The sequence below is a fragment of the Abrus precatorius genome, unplaced genomic scaffold (assembly GCF_003935025.1).
Source record: "Abrus precatorius isolate BTA unplaced genomic scaffold, Abrus_2018 Scaffold5, whole genome shotgun sequence".
In the NCBI taxonomy this organism is placed as follows: domain Eukaryota; kingdom Viridiplantae; phylum Streptophyta; class Magnoliopsida; order Fabales; family Fabaceae; genus Abrus; species Abrus precatorius.
Window position 1 is genome coordinate 5,984,808 of NW_020874395.1, and position 26,405 is coordinate 6,011,212.

A 26,405-nucleotide genomic window follows, 5' to 3' on the forward strand; every position below is an offset into this window, starting at 1 on the left:
ATTTATAAAATATGTATAGAAGATGAATGTTAAGGTAGTTAAAGTAGTATAATTATTGTTAAAAATTGTCGATATTGTACTTTTCAAATATTTACAACAAATAAGATATTTGTAAACAAAAGCTGACTAATTAATAAGCCTTTAACGCCTATTGATTCCCTATCCCTATATATATATATATATATTGCAAAACAAGAAAAAAAATTGACAAGTAACAAAATTGCCATCATCCGCCGTGGGCAACTACCAGCATTATTTGGAACTAAAATAGTTGTCTTTGATTCAATCACAAAATATTTTATGCATTTTAATTAAATAGCGTGATCCTGTGTTTATAATAATTACCAAGCAATACTTCAGAACAATCAGTAGCCCTTTTATGGTACAACAATCCCTCGGTTATACACAACCTATACAACGACGGATTTTACTCTTCTAAAGTCAAAAGTGGAAAGTGAGAATCTATCCACCCTTAATTTGAATTCAAGTATTTTGTAAACATAATTAATTTCACATCAATGACAGATATACTCTTACTTTCTCACTTTACACTTCTCATCACTTTCAAGAAGCTAAATCCCTATACAACAATACAATGGTCACTAATTAGTTTCCTCTTTGCATTCATTAAGGTCCATATTGTCTTGACGTTCTTTGAGCTCATTTTGATGAGTACTTTGTTCTGAAACAAGCTGGCCAATCTTTGGATACTTTTCTATGAATTTGTATTCCCAATCCTCTAAAATTGCAAGCTCTGACTCATCCAAACCTTCGATGTTCCCATTAATATCTTCTGGTTTAAAAGACAGAAGTGCAAGGGCTCTGCTACATTCCTTTCCTGCAAACATTGCATAAGGTCCTCCGGGACCATAAAAATTCCTGTATATGCAAAAACAAGTAAAGTATGTCAATGACAGCTTGTTAGGGGAAAAATGAAATGACTGAAGGAGACAGACAATTTTATAACTCATACTAAGCAACCAAAGGTTTCAAGAGGTCAGTGAAATGCATCACAAGATAACAAGTAACTATCTTGTTAGCTTTTACTGTCAAACAATAAAATTTGGCAAAAGCAGAGTGAATTCAACTCAAAACAGGTGCTTCAACCTCTCAATCAATAAATCATCCACCAAGAAATCATCCACAAAAGTATGACAAACATAGACAGCAGAATAAGAAGCTAAATCATCATTTTAATGCAAGTTCAGATGTATAAGGCTATGAGTATCTCAACAATCGAATAAGAGTTTGAGCAGTTATTCTTGAGCATTGACCATGTAGATGATCAAGATAATATTGATAATGTTAAAACAAGTATGGACTTTTTAGTACATCTTCACACTAGTATGATATTGTTCACTTTGGAACTAAGTTCTCATTGTTTTGTTTTTGGACACTATCCAAAAGGCTTCGTACTAATAGAGATCTAACATACTTATATGCCTTTAATCTTTCTCAATTTTAGTCAATGCGGAACTTTATTTGCACATCCCAAACGAAGTCCTCTTAATACCGGGCCCGTAACAGATAATTCACTTCACCTCTTATCCTCTCACTTGATACTCTGTACTGAGAGCATGCTCTTAAATAGAAAGTTAAAAATAAATTTAAGTACAACCAATTTTGCTCTCTCATTTCATTTAACTTGAAGTAGTTTGTAATCTTTCATTTAACTTATAGAAATGTTCAAGATTACAAGTTACTTAAAGTCACGTGATCATTTAAAAAATATTTTTTTAAAATAAATTTTCTAATGTGTCCCTAGGAACACATAACAAAAAGGTTAATAAATAGTAAGTTTTATTGAAAATCAAATGATCTAACACATTGATAACATTAAATATCATAATTTTCAATAAAAACATATTATTTATTAATTTTTTATTGTGTGAACATTAAAAAATTCATCTAAAGAAACACCAACTTTCCTATTTTAATCTTAACTATTCACGATAAGATTATATAGTGAATGTTTACCCTTCTCATTCTCAAATAAAAAGGTCATCTCACTTGATATATGTTCTCTGTATATATTTCACTTTGTGCAGGGGTTATAAGTAAAATTAATTAAAAAAAGTTAACAAAACACTTTCTAATACATTCTTTCAAGCGCACTATTTAATAAATTTCATTCATGCTTTTATAGTTTCAAATAAATTTTAATGAATAAATAAAAGAGTGTATTCTTAGTACTTGTCTAAGATTAACTACTCTCTTCATTCACTTTGTCCACTCACAATCTGTGTAGAAAAGTTTTCCAGTCCTCCTGGAATACAAACTCTTCCTTAAAATAGCAATACTCATCTTTGCAAGATTAATTTTTTTTTTTTTTTCTAATTTGAATTTAACATAAAGAGGAAGTTACTAAATATAGAAAAATACTACAGTTCACTAAGTACTCTTGAAAACTCACAACCATACACACATCTTTAAATTCAAAATTTCACCACAGCATCAGCAACACCTTTTTGCCCTCAAGAAACGTTACAACCACATTCAAATATCACAAGAGAAACTTTTCACAGAAAACTTTCCAACCTGATGCAACAAACACACACATCACAGCAACAGAAAAGAAAACGCACATTTTCCCTCACTTTCTCACCAACCAAACAGAAAAGAGAAAACCGGAGTACCTGCCAGAGGACACGTCATAGATCTGGCCTTTGATTGCCATTAAGAGCGGTTTGTTAGGGTCGGAACCATTATAGGATCGCAATTCCCGGTCCGTGACTTGGCCCAATTGGACCGGTTCGCGCGCCGGTTCGGAATCGACGAACCGAGGATCAGTACGGGCCGAAACGACTGGGGGTTTGTTGTAGTCTTCGGGGGACACAAACATTCCACTAACGGTTCTGTAAACGACAATCATCATAGCGAGGATGGTGAAAAACGCAGCGGGAGAAAGACCCGTGTACGAGGTAATCACGTCCATCATGCTCGAGTATAAACCCATTTCTGAACCCTTTCTTCAAAGGATTGTGATTGTGCTTTTGAAGAGAGAGTGCAGTGGGTTGGTGAAATTGGAAGGAATCATTCTCATCGTTTATCTATGACACTGATTTGGTTTGAGTCAATGGCAATTTTTGAAAAAATAAAAAAATATTCAATTACCCAAACTCACCTAATTTTGGTTTAACTATTTTTGAATTTTTTTTTATATTTTTGCAATTTTAAAAAAATCTCATATTGTAGTATTTTAATTTTCTTTTTCCCATATCTAAAGAGAAAACCCGAACATATCTTGAGGTAAGAAGGGGATAAATTACATTCAATTTTAGTGCTTGCTCTAGTGCCTTCATATTTGAGGGAGTCTTATATGCCTTCTTTACGTGGCATAATATGATTGGCTTAATTAATTTATAATTTATTTTTATTATAATATATTTTTATTATAAAAATGTCCTTCAACATTTATCTTATGATAAAACAGTCTTTCAAAAAATAACAAGAATCTTTCATAGCTATACTTCTCTTTTTTCTTTTTCTCAAATTTTTGAATATTTTTTCCTTTATTATTGATTTTTTATTAAATTTTTAAAAGATGATGAAATATAACTTACATTGATATTGGAGTTTTGGATTCTAAATTTGAAGAGTAAAAACTAAAAATGAAAAATAGAGTAGTTTCGTATACCTTAATTCTTGAAACAGGTAGTTATTAATTAAAGTTTTAAAGTTTTTCATGATTTCAAGCATGAGAGGTTTATGAAAAAAAAAAATATATGAGTGGTTCAAGGATTATTCCTATTTTTATCACCTCATTCAATCTTATCTCACGCCTCGTTCTTCTCTATGCATTGTGTGTTGAAGTTGAAAAACACTACAATGGTGATATTTTATTAGGAGCATATGGAACATGGTCAAAAATAAAATATACCATCCTTTTTTGTATGTTTTATTTTCAAATGAATTTTTTTTTCTCTTTACTTTTGTCATTCAATCTATTTTATTTGTTTTCTTAAGTTTGTTCTAAACTCTTTGGGTGACAATGTATAATAGAGATGATTTGAAAATAGTTTAAAACTTTCTTGATAAATGTAGAAATAAAACTTATGAGTCATTTTTCATTTAAAAATGTCCATGCAAGGACATTTCAACATTTCCAAATTCTCACTTGAATGCTCTAGGAAGTTTATAAAAAAGTATAGTATGTGTAGTATGCAATCTTTTTCTTTTCTTTTCTTTTTTCTTTTCATGGTCCTTAAATAAAAGTCTTAATTTATGTCAAGTGATTGACTCTTCTTGTGGGTTATAACATTTTTACTCTGCTTTGATGGGTAATTTTTTGAAGTTATTTTTTCCTTTTTGGTTTGTGTCTTGAGTTTTATCTTCTTGCATGTTGGGGAGAGGGGACATTTATACTACCCAAATTTGTTTTCGATGATGCTAGATGGAATTTTGTAAAATATAGTCTTGTTTGTTTTTTTAAATTGAAATTTTCTTGTAAAAATACATTTGAATGGAAAATATAATCTGCCTACAAAAATGAGAGTTATGTATTAGTTCATTTAATAATGGTTATTGCAATATACTATACAAGTCAGTTGCATAGTTATCACTAGTAAATATGTTTGTGCGTTGCACGAATTTGTTTTATTTTTATTAAATTAATTTATTTAAAAATATATAATATAATTTAAATATAAAAATATATAAATATGGTAAAATAATTATTTTATTAAATATAATTACACTAAGGAAGATTATGAAATACTTTTTTATATATAATATTTTTTGTATATTCTATATATTTGTTATCTTCTTTAATAATAAGTATTTTTATTTCTTTTGTATGCAACATATAATTGACTATGATTAAATATAGGTTTTGGTAAATATAATCTAATATAATTTAATGATTATCCTTGATAAGAAGTCATGTTCTATTGCACATTCCTAATGTAGGATTAATATTCCTAGGCAGCATAATTGACATTCCTTCTTTAAGTTGCAAGCAATGGAGAGGAAATCCATTAAAATTTAAAGTATTTAAGAATTCTACGGGATATATAAGCTCTTATTTAATGATTTAATTTGATTTATCACCTATAATTTTAAAAAAATTATTAATAAATAAGTAAGCATAATTTTAATTTATGATTTGTATGATAAAATATTAATTATAAAATTAGTTATGATAAACTCTATAAGTATATAATTGAATTATATTAATAAATAAATAAGCAAATATCATCGCAATTTATAATATTAACACCAATATATACATGAATAAATTTTTATAATTATTCTCTAATTAAAATAAAGACGTAAATTAATTTTAAAATATGAAATAATTTTAAATAATTATTTGTTAATGTAATAATAATAGTGTATTGGATAAGGCACTACTCGGTCCTACTTATAGAAAAAGGAAACCGAGTACCCCTTCGGCCTAAATAGCTGAATACCCTCTCAATCAGGTTAAAAGGTAATTAATTCAATTAAGGGTAATAATTAGATTATTATCTATTTTAATTAAAGGGCCAAAATTAGGACTGACTCGTAAAGCCCATTAACTCATAGTAATGCCCATAGTTCATTTCCAAATGAAACAGAAAATAGTGAACAAAAGACAACAATGGAAGATTTAGAAGATTGAACTATTTTTATTGCAATATTGTATAAATACTTTTAATATTATGTAAAATTTGAAAGTAAAATATTTTTTATTCTCCAAAAAATCGATTTTCTTTTTGAGATCCTATTTTTAAAGAACTCAAAAAAAAGAAAAAAATTGAAAAATTCTTTTTTTCAAGTTCTAAAAGTTTTAAATGAAAGAACAAAATTGTTTCTAAATATCTCAAAAGATATTGCAAAATGAATCATCAAATTGTATATAATGAACAAAAATAATTAAGTAGTAAAAAAAATATCTATTAATTTCTTAAGTTACATTTTAATTGAAAATAAAATTATATATTTACTTTAAGTTATACTCAAATTTGAGTGATATTAATTTACATTATTTTATTAAACACAATATATAGAATTATATTTTAATTTGTACTTCAAATACTAAAATGTACTTTGAATTAAAAAAAAACTACATTTACAAAAGATAGTAGTTTATATTACATGTTCAGTTAAATTTCTGATAAAAAGATAAATTTATATATTTAAATTAGTTTATTAATTAGTTTAAAATAATCTATAGTTTGATATGTACTTTAAACTTTAAAATTTACTTTCAAACTAAAAAATTTATAGTTACAAAATTATTATTTCATATTATACATTGTTAAATTAAATATCTAATGAAAAGATAAATTTACAAATAAAAATACTATATATAAAATAAGCTTAATTATGTATTTGGTCCCTTTAAATATAGGCGTTTTTGTGATTAATCCCTACAAATATTTTTGTTAGGAAGTGGTCTTTCTAAAGTAGAAAATTAGGAAATGACCCATACCGTTAACCTCCCTTCTGTTAAGTGCAGAGCTGGCTGACGGAAAGCCAGCTCAGCACTTACGTGGTTGCCTACATGGCTCTATACTTGCTTAAGTGGTTTTCTCAGATGGTCCATGGAAAGCCAGCACTCCCTCCCTTTCTCCCTCCTAGCATCATCACTCCTCCTCTTTGTAACGCCCCTAATTTTGTAGTATTAATTATTATTATTTATATAAATCTAAATGTACATTCATGTGTGTATTTTCAGATATATGTTGTGAATATATATATATATATATATATATATATATGTGTGTGTGTGTGTGTGTGTGTGTGTGTGTATGCATGACTGGTTGGGCTGAAATGGGCTAAGTGCCTAAATGCAGGGTGTATAATTGGGCTGTTCTCGCTGAAGTGAGAGGATTCTCGCTGTAACGAGAGGGCCCTGGGATAAGGACTGAAACTGTCACCTTCTCATTGTAGTGAGAGACGTCTTGCTGTAGCAAAAAAGCGACAGTTTGGGGTGCATTTCTGGGTGCAGTCTCGCTGTAGTGAGAGAGTCTTGCTGTAGCAAGATTCTGCAGAAACCAGAGTGCAGTTTTATCTGGTTTTTTTGTTGTAGCAAGAGTGTCATGACCAGAAAAAGATTTAAAGGGGGTTAGGGTTCAGGGAGAGTAATTTCTCCCTCTCCCTTCAAAATTCCTTAGATTCTCTCATTCCCAAACCATTTTTCACCGATTAAATTGCCTTCAAAGTCGTTCGGGGAGATAGATTGAAGGTTAAATCTGTATGGGAAACGCTTGGAGGTGAGTTTTAATGGTTAGAGTTTTGGTTTTTCACCCCTTTTCTCTGTTTTCGTGGTTTCCCTGGGTTCTCATGGAATTTCTCTATGTGTTTAGGACGAAATCCGTGAGGGGAAGCACTTCTTGGTGGATTTAGTGTGTGGGACGTCAATCCGAGGTAAGGGGGGACTCTACCCTATCTCAATGCTTTATAATTCTTGTGTATTTTGTTGATTAATGCAATGTGGCTGAGATAGAGAGTAGGAATTTTGTGTTTGATGGAAATTAGTGTGTAATGTGATGTGTGTTGGAATAGTTAGACCCCGTGTGGATGATTGTGTGTGATGGATTGCCTTTGATTGGTGAAATAATGTTGTTGTGAATAAATGAAGGCTATATGCCGTATATTGTGAACAAATGTAGGCCCAAGGGCCGTGTAATATAGATGAATATTGGCTGTGTGCCGTGTAATGTGAAATGAATGTGGGCCTAGTGCCGTGTATTTGAATGCAATGTGGGCTGTGTGCCATTTGTAAGCATCATTATTGCATGCGTGAATGAAATATATGTGTAAATGAGCGTGTTAGCGCCGTTGTAACGTGCTGCGAATGGTTCAGTGATACACTGGGGGTATACGAGATGAGGATGGTAGAAATACCTTGGGGAAGAGGAAGTGGTGGTGACACCGACTGTGAAACGGGTGCACCACGGGCCACACTCTCTCTTCCTAACTAGACCTCTGACCATTACCTTTACTGAGCGACGCATGACTGCCCACGTGGTATCCGTGAGGCAGGAGTAACCGGCGACCATTCATGGTGTAAATCTGTGATCACAGTACTGCAGTGAATGTGGCTGGCGTGCATATGCATGAGTTTATGAATTATACTTATGAATGTGAAATGCTGCTTGTGATTGTGTTTGTTTAATGATTTGGAAATGTTCTGGAGATGAGATTCTACGTTTATTGTGTGTTTTTGGTAGTGCAGAGTACTCACCTTTACATTCATTTTTTAGGTAACCAAAACGATCAGCACCGAGCTCAGTGAAGGGACGGATGGACTGCTATAGGACTTAGATTTTATTTTGAAAACGTTGTAATTGAACTAGTTCCGTAGCGATTATTTGATATTAACTTGTAACCCTTCACTTATTTCGAAATCTTTTATGAAAATTTGGTTATCCAATTTGTAAATTCATTATTTAATTTAAATTAATATTAAGGTGTTACACCCTTCACCTACACACTCCCACCCACACCCACACTCCTTCTTCTTCTTCTTCCTCTTCCTCACCTCAACCCCAACCCCAACCTCCACTCCCCCCTCCTCCAACCCCACTCTCCACCTCTCCCACCCTTTTCCAACACCCCTTCTTCTTCCCATATTCCTACCTTTTCCGGCATTTATTTCTTATTCTCACCTTTCTCCTACCTCCACCCAGCACCCTTACTACCTCCATCCAATTCATCACCAAGATGAGTCGGTACCCCAAGCTTCTCTTGCATGACTTCTCCTAGCTTAATCTTAAAAATTAAATAGCGTGCTAACCTAATCATTAATTGTAGGTTTCAATTCTCTTTTCCCTTTTTTTTTTACTTTGATTTTCGAGACAAGGTAAGGAGTTGCAGTGTCAGAATTGTAACATAAATTTATATTTTTATGTAGTTTGATTTAAATTTGTGCAACTGCCATATGAATATAGTGCCCAAATCATCAATCATTTGATTTGCAACGTGAATTTATACTTCCATTGATCCTATCTCACGTATAGTTATTAAACTCTTTACATCTGTCTTTGGCCATAGCAAGTGCTCCTTTTGCAAGGCATGTGTTAATGATGAGGGGAAGCATTTGAGGATTGAGGGTAGATGCAACTGAGATAGTGAAAAAAAATACTTTCGCTCAAATCAAGAGATGTTGTGTAATTTATCACAAAAATGATTGTAACAACTACTAGAATAATATAAATAAGCAAGTAAAATATCCATCTGAGACCCTTTTCAAATTCATCTGCTAGCTTCTTCTTCCAACCTTTTGAAAACATGGTGCTCATGTAAGTATTGGATCCAGTTGATATAACTAAGCCTGTTCTGGTACCTGATACCACATTTTTGCCCTGCAATGTTCACAACTAATCACTTCACAGAAAATTTTCCATTTAATCTGACAATTTTTGTTTCGAAATTAAATATTATGAAATTCTAAAGTAGGTAAATAATGATCTGAGACATAGATTTGGATCCTCATGAGTTAAGTGCAACTTTCCGGCGGCTCCTGGGAGGATGTCGGCAATCTTCACGACGGCAGTGCTTTCTCGGAGCAAGAAATCCGACAAGACGCACGTGTTCTACATGATGTTGGGAGATAGGTGGAGAGGGTTTTCTATGATGAGTTCCTGTGCCAAGAGAATTTGGTGCAGTCGGTGGATTCGTTGGCGCATTTCGTGGTGCCGAGTGAAGTTCACAAGGGAATAGGAGTGTGTTTTGCAGAAATTCTAGCTCTGATTTTAATTTGGCGTAATGATAGTGGCATGCTTTTCTTTCCAAAAGAAGGAGGGTGAGAAAGGAGAATGAAGCTTTTTAAGTGTATTTTTTAATTTTCTATCTTTCTTGTCCATAGTTATGATTGAAGTGTTGATTTGTTAGTTTGCATAATGTGAAATTAAAATTTTGAAGTTGAAAAAGAAGGTGCAGGGAAGGGGGAATTAAATTGGACGGGAACGTTAGAAGCATAAGAGAATTAAATTGGGGTTGGTTTAAATTATTATTTAATTGGGATATTTCTATGAGCAATGAAACATTGGTCAGGATTTACGGATGAGTTTTAGTGGAGGTTCTACAATTTGCAAGTTATCACCTCCTCTTTACTACTTTCTTGAGGCCACAATCTTACATAATCTAAAACAAAAACAACAAAATGTCAATTCCAACCTAAAAGTTCTTACCTTTGTTGATAACCTCGTATCTCGACACATGCTTCTGCAACAATGTAATCAAGTAAACTTCCTCATTGTTTGATACCACCAGTATGGTTTTATTCTCGTCTCCATGGGGTGTGGGTGGGAGTGTGTGGGTGAAAGGGAGGAGTGATGATGCAAGACGAAGAAGGGAAGAGAATAGCGGCATAAGGAGGGAGAAGGGGAGGGAGTGGCCATGGGGGAATGGAGGAGGGGTAAGGGTAAAGGAGCGGTGTCGTAGGAAAAGAAAGGAATCGGGAAGGAGAAAGATTTTTATGCAATTATATAAAATAGGTTAATGGTTTATTTGTAAATTTTAATTTTAAAGAATAAATAATAAATTACGTGGCATGTCAAGTAAGCTATGACTAGACTTGAAGATGGCCATGTGGAGTGTTGAGTTAGCTTTCTGTCAGCCAGCTTAGCACTTAACAGAAGGGAGGTTAACGGTAGGAGTAATTTCCTAATTTTCTAGAAGGACTACTTCCTAATAAAAATATTTGTAAGGACTAATAACAAAAACACATATATTTATAGGGACCAAAAATATAATTAAGCCTATAAAATAAAATTAAAATTACTAAAATAAATTATAATGTTTTTGTTCAATAAAAATAATTAATAGAAAAAAAATATCTATAAATTTTTTGAGTTACCTTTTAATTAAAAATAACATTGTATATTTACTTTAAGTTATGTTTAAATTTAAATGATATTAATTTAAATCATTTTAAAAATTAGTTTAATATAATTTATATTTTATTATGTACTTCAAACATTAAAATGTACGTTGAATGAAAAAAATTACACTTACAAAATTATTAGTTTATATTATATATTGTTAAATTAAATTTCTAATAAAAATAAGTTTATATATTTAAATTATTTTATTAATTATTTTAATATAAGATAATTTAAAACTACATTAAATTATAAATTATTGAAATTAATTATACTCATTTACATAATTTAAGAATTATAATTATAGTTAATTCATACTTATTATCTTTGAATTGTATTCAAGAAAAATTTATTAGAATTGATAGTTATATAATGTTAAAAATGACAGTGACAAAACTAGTATGAATGATATTTAATAAAAATAAAAAAATAATATTGATTAAATTGTTCAAAAATATTTTTGAAAAAATTTGATGAAGTTCCCGAGTTACCTTTTAATTAAAAATAAAAATATATTTTTATTTTAAGTTCTATTTAACATTTAAATATTAATTATTGTTTTATATTATATATATACATATATTATATTATTAAATTAAATTTTCAATGAAAAGGTAAGTAAACTATAATATAGATGAAAAGATAACTTTTATTATATTAATTTTCTATTGTTTGACTTTTAATATATCTCTAAGTAGGACTTCATCTTCACTTATATAAGTCATGTTTATATAACTTTTAAAAACTTGCTCACATCTCATCTCGGTCAGGTTGCTCATAAATCAAACTTTAAAGAGTCAACGGATATAGAAGAGAAAATTTATCTTTATCTATTGAATGACTCATCTGCGTATCAAGTACAAAAAAAGATTTTATTAAAGGCATATAATTGATAAGAAAGTAAGTAAGCCAATAATATCCCTTTATAGTTACTTTTATGTGAGTCAGTCAAAGTTTCAGTTAGAGTTAAATAGGAGGTTTCCCCTAAACACTTCTAATACAAGCAAATACTCATTTTCTATAGGAAGTATAATAGACGAGGTATAAGGTGTGTTTTCCTCCTAGATCTTTGAGTTGAAGTTTATTTTAATGATTCGCCATTCTTTCTATTGTCTTCCTTTTTTTGTATTTTGCAATCATGTTAACGGTTAAAAATTACTTGTCCACATAAATATATGTGTTTTTGAGGTTGATATTTTTTATTTTATTTTACTAAATTGTGTTATATATTTCAATTTAATTTTTTGTGTAAGCATAAAGGTGTATTATTTTTAAATTATATCATGTATTAAATTTTATTTAAATAATTAATTTATATCAAATCTATCATTATTTTCTTTAATACATCATAGGTAATTATTTACTTTTATATTTTTTTATGATTTTGTAGAAAATAACAAGTTTCAATAAAGATAAATGGATCACGATTGTGAGATACACTAAATATAAGTCGCAAAAAAAAGTTAATTAGTACTTATATGGTACTAAAAATTGATGAAAATATATTAGTATTTGTATTTTCTTAATTAAAATTTATTATTTTTAATAAATTATAATTGAACTTAGATTTTTTATGTTGTTGTATAATAATTAAATAATAATTTATTTTTAAATTTTCTAATTAATTAATTTTTTCTTTTTATAGAGTAATTACATACATGCTTCTATAGTACGGAGTATTTTTTATCGGTTCAAATGTATATTAAAGGAAAAAAAATATACTTCATAACAAAATTTTCAGTGTTACAATTCTATACCACTAACTATTATTAAGGAATTAAATGATGATAACATAATTTTTTACCATATCTTTGAGTTTGTGAACTTTGAAGATTTGAAAAGTCACTGTGAAAATAACGCCTTAACATATATTTTGTTGTAAAATTTTACTAAAATTGTTATATTATTTGTATTTAATTTATCAATTAGTTTCCTAAATTTATTTATTTTATGAATAGATGTGATTGGAGTGGTCATGCACACAAGTTCTATTGAAAAAAAAATATCTGCTTAAGGCAAGATAAAAGAAGGAGAAAATTAATGTATAAATTATAAATTTGTAATGTATTATTTAAATTTCTTAGATTATACAATAATTTTATTTGATATTTTCTATTAGGTCGCAACTTGAGGAAGATGAAATAAAAAAGGTGAACACAAGGCAATAATGGAAGATTTAGAACATTGAACCATTTTTATTACAATATTATTTAAATACTTTTAATATTATGTAGAATTTGAAAAGTAAAATGTTACCAAATATTTCTATCTTTTAAAAAATAATTTTGTTATCTTATTATATATATATATATATATATATATATATATATATATATATCTTATTTTATTGTTATATATATTATGTATTGAATTTATTTTTAACATAAACTTTGTTTAAATTTTATATGTGACTCATAAATTTTATATTATATCAATATCTTTAATTCTAATTGATATAAAAATTACTTTTTATATTAAATAAAATTATTATTCTCTTTTAGTTTCTACCTAAATCTTAATTGAAAAGTTTTTAACTACTCTTTTTTTCTCTACTTCTATTATTTTAATTTTTTTAAAAATAATTTAATAGAAATTAACTTATCATAATTATGTATAAGCTATTAATGTAGATAATATTTTATTTATATTTTATATTATAATAATTACGATGACAAATTTAATTTTTTTAAATTAGAAAATTAATAATATTTTTACTTAATGATTTTGTTACAATTTTTTTTTACAAAATATTATAATGATGATGATAAATTCAAAACTCTCAAATTAAAACTAATTAATTATAATAATTAAAATTAATTAAATATTATTAAATATCATAACAATGAAAATGAATGTGATTTGATATTTAAATCTTTAGGTAACCGTTCGTTTTGTATATTTAATAATTTTATATTGTAATGAGTGAATATGTAAAAAAAAATGTAACGTTTTAACTCTAAATTAAGTTTAAATTTTAGATTAATTTATATATATATATATATATCACTTGTTTCAAAAGTTAACAAACATTTTTCTTTACGTATTTTTAAAATTTTATAAGTATGAAGTTTAAATCTTCATAACTATCGAAAGACTTACAATACAAGAAAGATAGAAGTTAGTATTTAAAATATTATAAAAATATTCATTATATTAACATATCAAATGATATATATTTATTAGAATTATATATTCTCACTATATGATTATTCAAAATTTTTAGATTCGAATACAAGTTCTAATGTTTTTGAAAATTTTTCTAAAAGCATTCAATTACAAATGTAAAAAACCATGCTAATGAAAAAATTCAGTTATTTTGTGGACTTAAAGTTACTTCTTAGGATATAAATCAAAATACAGGTATTATACGTAAAAATATTAATTCAATACAAATATTTTTTATTAATATAATTATTTATGTTATATTCTTAAAATTATATATTTTTAATTTTAAAAAATATTTAAATCAGTTTCACTAAATATTAATCTTTTTTAATAAAACCATGTGATATATCAAATATTAGATTACAGAGATAGACACATAGACATGACATAAAAATTATATATGAAAACAATCATTAAATCTCAAATATACCAGATCTAGGTCAAAATTGTTAGAACATATCTATTTTTTTAATGACGGTATAATATTTTGATGTGTTTATATTAAAGTTATTGTACTGAATAAGACACTACTCAGTCCTACTTATAGAAAAAAGAAATCGAGTACCCCTTCGGCCTAAATAGCCGAATACCCTCTCGGTCAGGTTAAAAGGTAATTAACTCAATTAAGGGTAATAATTAGACCATTATCTACTTTAATTAAAGGGCCAAAACCAAGGCTGACTCATAAAGCCCATTAGCCCATAGTAATGCCTATAAAAAAAAGGTAAAGGGTACAGTAAGAGGTTGACTTCTGAATATTAAATAGCATTTATTGCCTAAATCGATACCTGACTTCATCATCGGAGTGCATTTTGAAGGTACACCATCTACATAAGATAAAGTCAGCAATAGAAGGAAGGACGTCATCTCGAACCAGAGGAGGCAAGAAGATCAGTGATTCCTTAGGAAGAACATTTTGGCATCCACCGTGTGCCTCGATTTGTCTCAATTTTTTAGAATCACCATGGTATTTACTGGAAGCCATAGGAAGGACAGATTCAGCAAGGAGGAACTTCTTGGCAGCAGGAGAATGCCACACCTAACTAACCGATCTCTGAAGTTCTAATAGAAGGGGGAGGAGATGAAAGCTTTTTTGAAGTAATAAGGCAACTAAAAGCTAAAATGTTGGAGATGCAAAGGGGGAGAAAAAAAGACGTCCTTGAACTGTCAATTTTGAGAAAGGAAAACGTCAATCTGAGCGAGGAAATCAGCACCTATATACCCTCCCAAACTACACCCTTCGCCTAGGAAAAGGGAAAGTCCTTGGCAATGCAAGAAAAACCAAGGGTGGTCCAGCAACTTGGAACCTAAACTGATCAGGATGATACTGCAAGTCGAAACCCTTTTGTTCAGCCTATCTTAGAGACTAAATTACCGGACAATTGGAGAGGATTAACATTAGAAAAGTATGATGGAACATCTGACCCTAGGGAACACTTGGATATTTTTACAACCCAAGTTGGTTTATAGACAGAAAATGACGCTTTATTATGCAAAATATTTTCCACTTCGCTTCGAGGACCAGCCCTCAACTGGTTCACTAAGTTACCCCCCTCGTCCATTGATTCTTTTGCAACCCTCACTAGACGATTCAGCCTACAGTTTGCTTCAAGCCGCCCCTATCCTCTGACGTCTTCAGTGCTTGTCAACATCCGTCAGGAAAAAAGAGAGACACTTAGAGCGTTCATTGAGCGCTTTGGCAAAGTGACCCTCTCAATCCACAACTTGGAGCCGGCAGTGGCCATGCATCATCTCACAACAGCCCTCAAACCAGGACCTTTTGTCAACAACATATGTAAAAAGCCACCCCTGAACCTAGATGAACGGAGAAGCCAGGCCGCTAAGTACATGCAGATGGAGGAGTTGGCTGAGTACCGTAGTCAAGTATGGATGAAGCAGGGATCCAACTCAAAAGATGTTGAAAAAAGAGAATCTTTTAAGATTATGAGAGAAAACAAAGATCGAAGAAGTGATGTTGAGTAGGGATGACAACGGGTAGGGTATTATAGTACCCATCCCTATACCCGCGTGGGTATGAACATTAATCCCTGTACCCATACCCGTACCCTTTGGGTATCCGCATACCTATCTTGTACCCATTACCAGCGTTTGTTTGAGAAAAAAATATTTATAAAGAAACATATGTTTATATAATTTCACATAAGTAGCATAATAATATAAAAATTCAATATGTAGTTGCCGAACAAGGTTCAAACATAGATAAAAAATAAATATTCAAAGATCACAAGTGCTAAATGTATTTAATATAATAAATTTTTAAACTAAAATTCTTAGAAACAATAAGCGAAACTAAACACATAAGTTGATCTATTAAGTCGTCTATTCTGGGAAGAGGATACTTGTTCTTAATAGTGACTTTATTCAATTGGCGGTAGTCGACACACATTCTCATGCTTCCATCCTTTTTCTTTACTAAAAGCACAGGAGCTCCCTATGGTGATATACTCGGTCTCACAAATTATTTCTCCAGCAAATCCTCAACTTGCTTCTTTACTTCGGCCAACTCAATTGGCGACATTCGATATGGTGCAATGGAGATTGGGCTTACTCCTGGTATGAGGTCGATCGTAAATTCAATCTCTCTCTCAGGTGGTAGTTCAATTACATCTTCTGGAAAGACTTCTAAGAATTCATTCACTACCGGAATATACTCCACCTTCACACTCTTTTCTTTCTCAGTAAAAAATAGTACCATAAAGGCTTTAACACTAATCATGCTCCTTGAGTCACCCTCACATAAGAATCTCAGACTTCTCGGCACACTATCGCCGAAAATGAGCGTTTTCACTTTACAATCAAGAAGGACATGATTGGACGACAACTAATCCATTCCTAACACAATGTCCAGCTAAGCAAAGAGTAGACAAATCAAATCTACTATGAAAGTTCTACTATGAACTATCACAGAACAACTCAAACATACACAAGAAGTCACTATAGATTGATTTGTGGGAGTACATACTACAATATCACACGGAAGAGCAGAGATAGGCAGTCCCAAACAATTTACACAATCCAAAGAAATGAAAGAATGTGTAGTACTAGAGTAAAAAAGAACATCAACAATTTTATCTTTCAGGATACATTTACCTCAAATAAAATCATTGGATTTTGCTGCTTCAGAGCCAGTCATGGCAAACACTTGACCTTGCACATTAGACTGTGATCCTCCACTGGTCTTAGGCGCCAGCCTATTACTTCCACTTACACTTCTGCTCCCTTGTGGTGCAAACCAGCAAGCATCAGTTGGATGTCCCATTTTCCCACAATGACCACATGCCGTAGTTGGCTGTGGGCAGTTTCGAATCATATGGGGTCCTCCACACTGAAAGCATTTTAATGACTCTCGTGGAACATTAGAGCCAGAACCACCTCCTTTACGAGATGTCACTCCACTAGCTCTTGATTGAGCTGGGCCAAAGTAGAATCTCCTTTGAAATCTTGAGGGCCTCCTGTCCTGTCTCATCGATCCTCCAGACAGGCTATTCTAACAATCAATTCTCTCATGTTCCTGTTACGCAAGAATATGAGAGTACACAGCACAAACAAACTAGTCCCATACCCCAATCCGGTTTGGAAGAACTGCTCTAATATCAAAATGTAACATCCTTATTTTTAATTAACATAATAACAGTATAAAATCGAAAAAAATTCTGAATAATAGAAATTTAATTCAGAAAAACTTCAATAATAAGACATTAGCCTTTAAAACTGGTTAACAGAACATCAAATAATATGGTCATATTTGTTTTCATAATATACAGTAAATATCAATGCTTCCAAATATATATAAGAGTTATCAAAATACATTAGGACCATTTCATTTACATTTACAAAGACTCAAAATAGTACTGGTCCTAATGAACAGTGTGCCCACTAATGACTAAGTGACACTAGTCTTCCCCATGCCAACCCTGTATCATTGCTAAGTCTTCAGAATCTAGCTCGTCATTTGAGCTAAGGTACAGATCACCTGGATCGGCGGTGACCTGAGTACCTGTAATCTGCTCGATCGTTCATCGCGATGGTATTCTGGAATGGTCGTGATCATGGTACGTGACCAGATACGTTACTGTTGCTGGGGTTCTCTCAATGCCAAAAAAGATATAAATACAGAGGGTATGATGGATTTGATGCACAGACAAATCAAAAGGAATGCTAAAAGCTAACTCCAGCTCCATTATAACTACCTCACTAGGTACCTCACTATCATAAACAAGAATTCTAAAGTAACTAAGTTTCTGGTACTCGCCAAATACATCATTTACATTATCTATTACTGAACTGTCTACTACTCTATGGGTGCTGTCATCTGGATTCCCTGAAATGGTTACGTAAAGATGAGTCTCTACATTTGTTACCAAGCATACATACACAGAGAATTCAATAATACAGATAAAACATTCAACATGCATCATATAACAATTCAGTTATGCATCTAAATTATGTTTGTCTCTATTTATCCTTTCGATACTCATTTCCATATTCAATTCCATTCTCAATTGCACTATCAGTTCCACTGCCCCTGGGATCCCTCGAGGTCTTCCTTAGCATAGATAGTCGTTGGATAGCCGCAGCTACACGGATACAACGTGTGCCGACCCAGCCCTTTTTAGCAAAAATGTAGTTAAGAGTATAGGTCAAGAAACAAGTGTGAGACCTGTGGTATTCCTATTCTCATTTGTATTGCGCAATTCAAGAGGAACATCCACCACCCTCATTTCTTCAAGACTTCTCAGTCTTCTCCATCTTTCACATTTCCAGTGTACCTTTGAACCATCTATACTTGTCCTTATCATATTCCTTTCTCACTTCATTTCCCTTTATCTATATTTTTTCATTTCATTTCTATATTTTCCATTCTCTATTTACTAATATATTATTCACACTTTTATCTCTCTATTTTACTCTAGTTTCATTATTATATCATACATCATTCAATCATTGCCAAGAGTTAGTCCCCTCGGACTCAGTCCACTACATACATGCATATACATTTAAATCAATGATCATACACTTCATCAAACACTACAAAACATGCTTCAAACATAACAAAAACACATTCTCATCCAACATACACTCAAAATCATGCATTTCATCACAATTTTTTTCATGAATATAGACATAACAATTTATTGGTAACAAAATAGAGCTCTCCTTACCTTGAAATGGAGGTTTAGTGAAGGGTTTTTGAGGGTTCTTGCTCAAAATGTGAGGTTCTTCCTAAATATCACAAGAGACATTATTTAGAGAAGGAGAATCAAGAAAATAACCAAAGGGATGGAGAATCAAGCTTCAAAAACTTACCAACGAGCAAGGAAAGTGATCTTTGAGACTTTGATCGGAGAAAAGTTGGGGTTTTTCAAGGATTTGCTAAGAAAATGAGGAGAAAAGTTAGAGAGAACGCATGAGAGTTGTGACTTGTATTATAATCCAAGTTTCTTAACTTGAAAATCTTTAAATACCCCTCAACTCGCGACATTCTCGCTATAGCAAGCCAATTCTCGCTACAGCGAGTAATTTTCACTACAGCGAGACATTCTCTCGCTACAGCGAAAAACCAAACAAAAATTGCACTTTGCTGTCTGTCATTCTAGCTACAGCAGAGCTCCTCGCTACAGCGAGAGAGCACTAGAATCTCTAATTTTGATGCTGATTTTTTGCTACAGTGAGACACATCTCGCTACAACGAAAAATCCTGCAACTCACCCATCTAAAACTCTCCTAATTTCAAGCAACATGCATTAATAACTCACATCAAGTATAAAATTGATAATTAATAAAGTAGCGATGTTATAGCTAGAGAATGCTACTTCGCAAGCCTGCATCTAAAGCCATTCCAAGGATATAGACGAGATGTTAACATTGTATCTCCTCAGTCAGAAGAGGACTTGGATATCGAGCTAGATCCAAGAATTGATGAGGGATTTCGGATTAAACCCAGTGAAAATAAACAGTTTTTTCAACTAGGAAAACAACTTGAACATGTCACTTACCTAGGAAACAGTTTGTCCAAGAAGGAGCAGCAGGACCTTCAAAATGTGTTAAAACGAAATGCTAACTTGTTTGATTAGCCAGTCTCCGACATGCCGGGAATAGATCCTGAATTCTTGTGTCATCACTTGTCGGTCTTAAGGGGAGCCAAAACAGTGGCGCAGAAAAAGAGAAAAATTGGAGGAGATAGAGCATGGGCGGTAAAGGAGGAGACTAATAAATTATTACAACTCAGATTTATCCGAGAGGTACAGTATTTTACCTGGTTGGCTAATGTGGTCATGGTAAAAAAAGGCCAACAGAAAGTGGAGAATGTGGACTGACTTCACAGATTTAAACAAGGCATGTCCTAAGGACGCCTACCCCTTTCCCAATATCGACACCTTAGTCGACGGTGCCGCCAGCCACAAGGTAATTAGTTTCCTAGACGCATATTCAGGATATAACCAAATTCGGATGTATCCCCCAGACGAGGAGAAGACGACATTTATAACAGACTCGGTGAATTATTGTTACAAAGTAATGCCCTTTGGCCTTAAAAACGTAGGGACGACTTATCAAAGACTCATAAATAAAATCTTTGAAAAACAAATTGGGAAGTACATGGAAGTTTACGTGGACGATATGGTGGTCAAGTTCGTTTCCCTTGATAAGCATATCACTTATTTAAAAGAGGTGTTCGGTGAGGCAAGGCGACACGGCATGAGATTCAACCCAGAGAAATGTACGTTCAGAGTAGCCGGAGGAAAGTTCTTAGGGTTCATGCTTTCTAAAAGGGGGATTCAAGCAAACCCAGACAAATGTCAGACCATTATAGAAATGACTCGTCCACAAAATAGAAAGGAAGTTTAGAGATAAGCTGGCCAGATTGCTGCCCTTGCCAGATTCTTACCCACAATGGCGGAAAGATCTCGTCATTTTATTAACTTACTTAGAAAATCACAAAAATTCCAGTGGACAGATGAATGTGAGACCGCTTTTCTCCAATGTAAAAATATATTGACAACTCCTCCTATTTTACGAAAATCAAAATCAGGACATGATATGATTGTCTATTTGGCTATATCTGAAATTGCTATCAGCTCGGTACTACTACATGAAACACCTAAACCAGCACATGTATATTTCATCAACCGAACACTTCAAAGTACTGAAACGCGATACCAGATAATGGAGAAGACGGTATTGGTACTAGTTCACATAGCTCGTCGATTAAGACATTATTTCCAAAGCCATCCTTTTATAGGCCTAAATTACCTTCTTTGAGCTCATATACCATTACCTTTCCTTTCTATTTACCTATAGCCTTATAGATAATTTAGATAAATTAAGCACTACATTTGCAAGTATGGAGGGTAATAAATTATTTTTTTATAGCTCTCATATAAAGACTTGTTGAATATCATGTTTCTTAAAAGTATTTGGTGATGCAAAAGAACTGTCGTGGACAATCTTTGCATGAGTATAACCTCAGCCCTTATCCCTGTCTGATAGGATAATATATTAGAGGGATCTTGATGCATGGGAAGAACCATACTTGTTTCTAAAGGGTCACAAACCTTTTTTTTTTCCTATGCATTTTTGGGAAGACTTGATAATGGTCTAATGATTTTGGTTGGTATGCGTAACCTAAGAAAAATAAACATTTTTTATTAGATTTTTCACAAAATGATTTCTTTCATGTAATTTTTGTCTTTGTTGGAAATGTAAGCACTTGTGCAAGAAAGCCATGGTGTGGAGTTTACATTGGCTAATGAAGGATTGAACTTACAATGTCATGTTACAATCTTTGTTGATTAGACATGATGTAATATATTTTTATTTTTATGAAAATTGTTAACAAAGGTGCTTACGTGACACCCTTGACTAGCATAGAGCGTAACTGTTCTAGCATTTACTTATTTGAATGCAAATTAGCGGAATATTTAAATTTTACATCACAAATATTAATAGAACAGTGGTGGTAACATTAATACTCCATCAGGTATATTATTTTAAGGGTTACATAATATATCTCTAAAATAGATTAACTAATTCCTTAGCTATCACACTATATTTACAATATTAACAAAATTCTAGACGAAGAAAATCCTACATGCAGCCAATTGTGACTTGTTTATACGCTCTAAAAGTTTATAGACACGTCAAAATACTAAAGGACTTGAGTTACTGTCCACAGGTGACTCCTATGTATAATAAGGGTCAATGTAAAAAGCCATGCAGTATCATCTTTAATCTTGAAATTGGAATTTAAATATATTCGTATATGGACCAATAGTTTATCTTTAGATCTACTTATTTGGAAAGGTTAGCGCAACATGCAAAATAAACAAACTAATGAGAAGAAATTTTAGTGATAAAGGTTATTAATTTAAGTTCTTAATACTTTCTTATAATTCTTTTCATGTTGCAAGATATCAATTTCATGACACTATAGGAGTCATATACTTTAATTCAAGTAACGTTGACATTATACTATAAGTGGTTTGAGCTTACAAACAATGCTATTCATGTAGTTATCTAGCAAAATTACTCAAATGATCAAAGTTAAAGAAGTAGAAGATGAAAAGGAAGAAAAGTTTTAATCATTTCATCACCTTACAAAATCTTCTAATACTTTGAGATTTCTTCTTCCTTGCTTCCTTTTTCCTCCTCCCAAGCTCTTTTTGTCTTGTCTTTTGTTCTCTATTGTAACCAGCACCAAAATCTCCCACACGCTTGCTAATAATATTAGAATAAGTATGAGTGAAATAGAAATTTAATATATTGCTTAATTCTTCATACTTTTAACTAAAGTTTTCTATTAATGTGTTTACTTATTCAAACTAAATAAACTTTTAAGTTCTACCCTTGGTAACTAGCAAATCAATTCTACTAATATAATTACGGGTAAAAATAATATAATTTTATAATTATAAAAAAGTTTAAGGACTTACTTGCAGTTAGTTAGACTTTTATTTATATTAATTTTTTTGAAAAAATAACCTTCGAATTTTCATATTTTTTACTCATTTAAATTATTTACTTAAAATTAGGGTGTTAAACAAAAATAAAATAAAATAAATATTTTCAAACTTACTAACTTTTTATGATATATATTAATCTTAAGGTTAATATTAACAAAACTAGTATTTATTTATTTTTTTCTTTTGTGATCATGGTTAGCACAATGCAAAGTAAAATGATCCATGTAGAATAAAATAAAAGATAATGATTGAAGGACTTTTTCAAGTAGAGTAAAATGGTCCAAATGTATGTAACAAAAAAAAGTTGATAAAGAGAAAAATATTTAAAACTCACAACTTATACTGAAAATAGTGTCTTGTCTATGATAGCAATTAATTTTAAATAAACATATCCTACTGAAAAATGTTAAAAATATATTTTTTCAACATTTTCTTTAAATAATTACTGCAAATTCATAAATTGAGTTTGCATTCAATTTAAAAAATAAAAAACTAAAAATCTAAGAATAGGAATTAAGAATAGAAAGCTTAGTTGTTCACCTATAAGAGATGGTGTGATTATTGAACTTGTGTTAAAAATTTTGTATTTAGTTTGATATTTTTAGCAATAAATCTAAAGTTAATGGCACATGCATTACTTTTCTTTATTTGGGAGGTTTTACAACAATTACAATAGGCGCATTGTTAATATGTTAGAAACTAACCTATACCCTTGTTTTCAATTGAGAACTACAAAAGGGGTTTGAGAGGACTAAACAAAAAGGACAAGGAAGGAGAAATAGTAATAATTTAACAATGGAACAAAAATTGTCTTCAACGATGTTAATGTTTCTCTTATTTGCTACATCCATGTATGTAAGTCAAGGTGTGGAAGTTGATGCCATTTGCAAGAAAGCTAGCAATCCTTCATTTTGTAGAAATATTGTGAATTCAAAGCCTGGTGGAATAGCTAATGCAGATCTTGTTGGCATTGCTCAATATGTCGTTGATGTGACACGTGTGAATGTGACCAACACTATCAAACTAATTCACAAGCTAATTAGACGAAATGTTAACAATTCAGATGCAAGAGAGCATTATACATTATGCTTAAAACATTTCAATTATGAAACAGGTGCCCTTAGAAGAGTGGAGCTTACACAAGAGACACTGAAAAAGAGAGATTACTCATCCTTGAATATGAATGCTGTTGCAATCAACACTAACATTAATTTGTGTCTTGATGGAGAGTTACCTACTGATGATTTTAATCCTTTTCATGATACATCTTTGCTCCCTACATTTGCTGATGCTATTTCACAGGTTATTGAAATAATTATTATTGTATCTGATATGTTGTACCCTAACGTATGATTATACTGCATTTCAAATTAAATATGCCAAAAGCATCTTGTAATTTATTTCAATGTGTTTTCATAATTATATATGATTATTAATAAACTCTCATTTCATAGTTGGGTTCTAGTGCCTTTTGTGGTTAAAGTTAAATACATAGTAATGAATCAAGATAATTACCTCTTTTTTTCTACGTTTGATTAGTGAATTCTATTTGTTTGTTATATACTCTAGGTTATTTAACTATTCACCAAGTAATATCATATTAGACTTGTTTTCTTTGTTAAAGACTTTATTTAGTAACACAGGTTATAACTGAAATCATGAAGAGTTTGTAAACAAGGTGTTTAAAGAAATAATTTATATTAATAAAAAAATTGAATTTTTTTAATATTATAAATTTTTAAAAATAAATTTACAATCAGGAGTTAATTTATCCATAGAAAAGATAAAGAAGTTCATCCAACATCATCCGTAATGAATTCACATTAAGGTTGTTGCTTTAAATTAATTATACTAATTTAATGATTTTAAAATATTTATTTTATTCGAACATACATTTGAAGTACTTCCATTAAAAAATATCTATATTATAAAGCATAATTACTTTTATGATCTCTTTGTCAATCTTCATGGATCAAATTTAGATTTTTCAATTAAAAAAAGCAAATTGCATATGAATAAATATAACTAAATAGAAATTTGATGAAAAATATGAGATTTACTTAGACTAGAAATGACAGCAAAAGGGCATGAAACATAACTTACTTTAATATTACTTTCATCAATATTATCATCCTTCTCAAGTGCAAGCATACTCATGATGAGAAACTGTTTAGATAATTTTATTCTAGCACACTTGTCTAGTCATGTAAAGGGAGAGCCTTAATTACAAAAGTAAGGTTATTGTCTTGTTATCTAAAATCTATGGGTTCAAATCCTAGAAACAACTTTTGGAATTTATCAATATATCCTCAATTAAGATTTATGACACAAGAAAGTTGAGATAGAAGCAACAACAAATTCTATGAAACCACCATATAACTTTTGAAGCACATATATATTGTTTAGAGACCTCTAGAGGATGATTTAGGGAGTAGTTTAGGGTCAAGATAAAATAAATTAGAGACCTCTAGAGTATGATTTAGGGAGTAGTTGAGGTTCAAGATAAAATAAAAGACTAGAAAGAATAAGCATATTATAAGATCAAAATAATGAATTCAAGCATAAGTTTGAAATCGAAAAAAATCTCTCTCAACCAATTCAACAATATTGTAACTAAAATATAAAAATTCTTTTTCAGCATGATATTACATATAATTGATAAAATTGTCAACAAAATTGTAACAATCCATGAAATAGGAAAGCGCTATTCTAACCATTAATGAAGAACATGAATAAAAAAAATTGCATATATGAGAGAAAATATGTGTATCAAAGCACAAGCAAAAAATCTGTAACACTGAATTAATAAAACAATCTATTAGTTTAAGTGTTAATAGAACAACGATGGTAACCTTAACACACTCCATAAGTATATTATTTTAAGGGTTACATAATATATCTAAAATAGATTAACTAATTTCGTACCTATCACACCATATCTACAATATTAACAAAAATCTAAACGAAGAAAATCCTACATGAAGTCAATTGTTTATATGCTTAAAAGTTTATAGACACGTCAAAATACCAAAGGACTTAAGTTACTACATGGCCATAGGTGACTCCTATAATAATTACGCATAATAAGTAAGCTAAACTAGTCATCCATTTATCTTATTCTCTCACAGTTCAATGTCTATTATAATAAGGGTTAATGTAATAAAGCATGCAACATCATCACTAATCTTGAAACTGGAATTTAAATATATTCGTATATGGACCAATAGTCTATTTTTATATCTACTTATTTGGAAAGGTTAGCTCAACGACATACAAAACAAACCAACTAATGAGAATATATTTTATGGATGAAGATTTAAGTTCCTAATGCTTTCATGTTGCAAGATATGAATTTTATGACACTATAGGAGTTGTTTACTTTAATTTAAGCAACATTGACATAATACTAAAAGTGGAAGTTTTTACTAATATAATATGAAAAAAG

General features: G+C 30.8%; 2 protein-coding genes across 2 annotated transcripts; one reads left to right on the forward strand and one right to left on the reverse strand.

The window, feature by feature from the left end:
* Positions 1-399: 399 nt before the first annotated feature.
* On the reverse strand, positions 400-3,043 carry LOC113867976 (probable steroid-binding protein 3). Its single transcript, XM_027503507.1, has 2 exons — positions 2,637-3,043; positions 400-879 (listed from the first exon to the last, which is right to left on the reverse strand). Exons 1-2 carry the CDS (start codon positions 2,954-2,956, stop codon positions 603-605), a joined length of 597 nt encoding a protein of 198 aa, XP_027359308.1. The 5' UTR covers positions 2,957-3,043; the 3' UTR covers positions 400-602.
* A 20,766-nt stretch (positions 3,044-23,809) lies between these two features.
* Positions 23,810-24,313, forward strand: LOC113866568 (pectinesterase inhibitor 2-like). Its single transcript, XM_027501393.1, has one exon. It carries the CDS (start codon positions 23,810-23,812, stop codon positions 24,311-24,313), a length of 504 nt encoding a protein of 167 aa, XP_027357194.1.
* Positions 24,314-26,405: the final 2,092 nt, after the last annotated feature.

What these genes read in the sequence shown, in the direction of transcription:
- LOC113866568 (XM_027501393.1), top strand. Translation starts at nt 23,810, where the DNA reads ATGTATGTAAGTCAAGGTGTGGAAGTTGATGCCATTTGCAAGAAAGCT.
- LOC113867976 (XM_027503507.1), bottom strand. Translation starts at nt 2,956, where the DNA reads ATGGGTTTATACTCGAGCATGATGGACGTGATTACCTCGTACACGGGT. An exon ending in TATGACGTGTCCTCTGGCAG is followed by an intron (nt 880 to 2,636) that starts GTACTCCGGTTT and finishes TTGCATATACAG; the next exon opens with GAATTTTTATGGTCCCGGAG.